This window comes from Aotus nancymaae, unplaced genomic scaffold (genome assembly GCF_030222135.1).
Source record: "Aotus nancymaae isolate 86718 unplaced genomic scaffold, 86718_ANA_hifiasm-v0.15.2.pri h1tg000108l, whole genome shotgun sequence".
Classification (NCBI taxonomy): Eukaryota; Metazoa; Chordata; class Mammalia; order Primates; family Aotidae; genus Aotus; species Aotus nancymaae.
In genome coordinates this window covers 33,650,884-33,655,187 of record NW_026988523.1, presented here as the reverse complement: position 1 = coordinate 33,655,187, position 4,304 = coordinate 33,650,884, and the positions used below count along the sequence as shown (strand labels likewise).

Below are 4,304 nucleotides of genomic sequence, written 5' to 3'. Positions count from 1 at the left end.
TATCTGAACTAGATGGAAAGAGAAAATGAAGAGTACTGGGTTATAAGGAGGCAGATATTCTAGGGTAAGGAATTTGGGATTTTAAATGAAAGAAGAAAGACCGGGTCCCTTACACTTACCCTTGGGATATGCCCTGGAGAATGACACAATGATTTAAAGAGCAAAAACTATACTTTAAATTTTAGAAGAAAAGCAGAAAGACAACACAGCAAAATCTACTCTGAATAGGGCAAAATGAAGTTGGTTTTAGCAAATGCTTAGATCAATAAGCTAGGAAGGAAACAGGCTAGAATAAAGTATCCCTAGATAAAGCAGCTTATCAGAAGTCACATTCAGTTGTTTTTTTTTTCTTTTGCCTTTTTGAACATAGATGACACTTGACAGCCTTTAATATAAATATTTTAGAAATGTGTTTTAGGAATGATGCTTCCAGGCCGAGCACAGTGGCTCATGTGGCAATCCTAGTATTGTGGGAGGCCGAGGTGGGCAGAACACTTGACGTCAAGAGTTAGAGACAAGCCTGGCAAACATGGTGAAACCAACCCGGTCTCTATTAAAAATACAAAAAATTAGCCAGGTGCAGTGGTGTCTGCCTATAATCCCTATAATCAAGGTGAGTACAAACAGCAAGAGAGGAGAGGAATAAACGCAGTATTGAAAGGGAGGGTCAAATCTATAGCTGAGTGGCAAGTCCATGGATAGGCAGAATTTAAGTCCTGAGACTTCAACCACTATTCTTGGGCATTGCTCTCCATTTTCAGAGTCTATCTAAGAACACCTTTTCAGTGGGAAAGTCGAACACTACAATGGCCATCTATGCCACATAGAAGAGTGTCCCAAGAGATACCACACTTTTTAGTGGCCCGGCTGATCAGTTCCCCTGCACCAGCACTCTGTAACTTCCTTCCTTCATCTATTACTTTAGTGTCTTTGGAAGGCACTTCAGAACTCTTATTTTCGCAGTGACATTTTGATTTTCCTTAACTTATAACAGGATTTAAGACCTTGTGCTTAGAGATCCTCTCCAAAACAAACAGGCTTAGAATCTGGGCTTGCTTATGTATTTCACAAGGAAGGGCTCCACTCTCCCCCCTAGTACATGGTGCAAAGGGTGTTCTTATTCCCTCAGGAGAGTGGAGAGAATGGAAAGGACCCTATATGAGAATATGAGACTTTATAAAACATCTCCTATTTAAAAATCACTTTCGCTTTTTATTTGGCTTACAACAACCCTATGAAATCCAAAGAAAGCCAAGAAACAATCACATCAAATGATAACCAGTAAGAGAACAGTCACTGCCTATCCCCTAATGCAGGGTCTTGTCCATGGTCATAAAGAAGAGCTAGTAGAAATGCCTTACCCATGTTAGAAAGGTATCCAATTGCTGCATTGGTGTGTAGGGGGAGCATCTCACTTACCAGGGATTGACTTCTTCCTTGATTCCTTTGTAGTGATGAAAACTTCCCTGGGGATGGATACTTCCCCGGGATTGCAATCTCCAAGCCAGACGTTTTGTCTGGCACAAACTTCAGAATTCTCCAAGTCCTGCAGTAGCAGAAATACCCAGATACTTGAGAGTAATCCATCACCTGACCTTGGGGGCATTTCAACGATAGCTCCAGTCCAGAGTCCAACTAATCTCTTGACACTGTCACCAGCTCCAAGCCAGGACAAAACCGAGAAGAAGAATTTGGATGAGATTAAAACCAAGCTTTCAAAGCCTCTAGATGCCTACCAGTTCCCAACAGAAAATCAAGATCCTCCACTGCTTCCTTTAGAAATCCCGGATAGTCACCAGCTTCTGTCCTGCATTGATCCTCTTGGCCAAGAGGAGCAGCCTGGTTCCGAAAACACCAATCTGAGAAAGAACAGCCTGAGTCTTGAGGGCCAAGGGATACTTGAAAATGGGACGGAGTCTAGCAGTGATCCTGCAGACATCACTACCTTGGTGGAGGATACTCACCTCCCCTCCAGCTTCAGTTCCTTACAAGATCTTGACCAACCCAAAAGTCCCTCTGCAAAGAAAGCCAAAGATCCCAGTGCCATCAAGGTAAATCAGGTGCAGGAAAAGTCAAGTGTCAGAAAGGGTCACTCTGATCAAGTCAGGAAGAACAAGCATAAAGCTGCCGAGCCTATCCAGGGTGCTCCCAAGGCCAAAATCCAGCCAAAGAACCCAGAGAGCTTATTAGACGGAGAAGTGACTGTTCCCGGTGCTACCGCCAGCGACGGCGCTTCTGTGAACAAGAGCAAGCATTCTAGCAACAAACGTCACAAACCTCACAACAAACCTCACGCATCCAGCAGGAGCAGCACGACTAAGAGGCGTGGGCAGGAGAAGACCAAAAGGAGCAGAGAGAACAGCTCCAAAAAAGCTGAAGACAGTGAGGAGTCAGGGACCAAAGTCAAGGTAGAAGACAAGCAAGCCATTCCCAATATGGAGCGCAAGAAACATCAACCTGAGCTTAGCCGAGAGACCTTCAAAAAGCCACGAAGCTCCCTGGACACGCACATGCTAGAGTCCATGCAAGTTTCCCATGCACTGGGGAAAAAGAGCGACAGGAAAACTGGATTCTCTCCCTCCCGGACTCTGGGAAGCTCAAGCAACACCCAGAACCCTCGGCCATTCTCAGCTTTCAAACCATGGCTGGATACCCGACGTGAGGGGAAAGGCCCAGAGAAAACTCAAGTCAAGGCCCAGAAACCGGATGATAGTGCTGAAAAAGAGTGTCCATCTCCATCCCAGTATGAGTTGCCACCACCTGGGAAGGTCAAGTTGATACCGTTGCCCTTTCTGACCCTGGACAAACCTCAAGCTCGACGCGTTTCTCGGCGGCCACACCCTCCGGCCTCACGTAGGCCTGCTGTGGCTTGCCCCGCTCCACCTGGTTCTACTAAGTCACCTCAGTCGACTGCAGTCAGTCTGTCCCAACCGGCTTCTACCAACACATCTCTGACAGGTCCCGCCAGACCAGCTCAGCCAATTTCGACCAGTGCAACCCAACGCGGTTCAGCCAATCCTAACCAGCCTCCTACTGCTTCTAGGCCAGCACCCTACAAAACATCATCTTGCTCTTCTTTCCAGCGGGAGCCCGTTTCCACTGCTACGACCAATCTCCAGTCACTGGCCAAGCCTCAAAACCAATTTCTAATCCAAGACTTCAATTTCCAACCCAGGCCACGGAGGACACCCGACGTTTCTGGGCCAGTAGTGTCAACGCCCATCACAAAAGAGCAGAGGCCAGAGCGTGAGGCCATGAAGAGGAAGGCTCAGTAAGAGCTCGAGAATGCTGCCAAATACACCTCTTCGGGGAAACCGCAGTTCTTCATCTAAAGGGGAAAAGATATGGAAATTTCTCAATACTATGGCTACAGAATCTACGAGCTGCTGAGACTGTTGGCTTGACTCTGGATACCAGCTGGTTTTCCAAATATATAGATACATAACAATTTATTTATTCCCATAACACTTTTCAAACTGAATAAACAAATCCATTAGGATTAATAGATAAGTAATAAAGAGGCTTTTAAGTTTTAAGATGCTGTTGACTGTAGGTTTTCTTTGGTGGGGTAGGGATCAAAGGCTGCCTTAGAAGGAATTATGGCTGGGCAAGGTGGCTCATGCCTGTAATCCCAGCACTTTGAGAGGCCAAGGTGGGTGGATCACCTGAGGTCAGGAGTTCGAGACCAGCCTGGCCAACATGGTGAAATTCATCTCTGCTAAAAGTAGCTGGGTGTGGTGGTGGGTTCCTGTAATCCTAGCTTCTCAGGAGGCTGAGGCCAGAGAATTGCTTCAACCCGGGAGGTGGAGGTTGCAGTAAGCTGAGATTCCCACCACTGTCCTCCAGCCTGAACAATGCAGCAAAACTCCAGCTCAAACAAAAAAAAAGGAAGAACTAAAATTTGAATGGGAGAATATCAGCAGAATTGAGGAAAGAGGAAGGAAAGGTCCTTGACTAAGAAGGTCAAAAGGGGAGAGATTTCATGGGCTTATACAAAGAATCAGAAATGGGGGAAATGGCAGAAGTAAGATGCAGAATCTGAGGTTAGGACTAAAAGAATAAAATTTGGATAGAAGTTGAAGATGGCAGAAGATAAGGCTGGGTGGACCAAAAGAAACGTACAAAATCTCCCATGGATGATGGCCTTATGTCTCATGGCCTATCAGATAGCTGTTTTAGAAAATAAGATTCAGGTCTCACCTCCAACAGGTTTGGGTTACCTTATAGGTATATGATCACAGTTGGGAAACGTCAGTACAAAACAGGGGAATCTACCACCAGGGGAATGGCAAGGGCTCACAGTT

At 45.9% G+C, this 4,304-nt stretch overlaps 1 protein-coding gene across 1 annotated transcript; it reads left to right on the top strand.

The window, feature by feature from the left end:
* The first annotated feature begins 1,472 nt into the window (after nt 1-1,472).
* On the top strand, nt 1,473-3,275 carry LOC135272188 (uncharacterized protein C2orf78-like). The gene has a single exon (XM_064370381.1). The coding sequence runs from the start codon at nt 1,473-1,475 to the stop codon at nt 3,273-3,275; it is 1,803 nt and encodes a 600-aa protein (XP_064226451.1).
* The last annotated feature ends 1,029 nt before the right edge of the window (nt 3,276-4,304 follow it).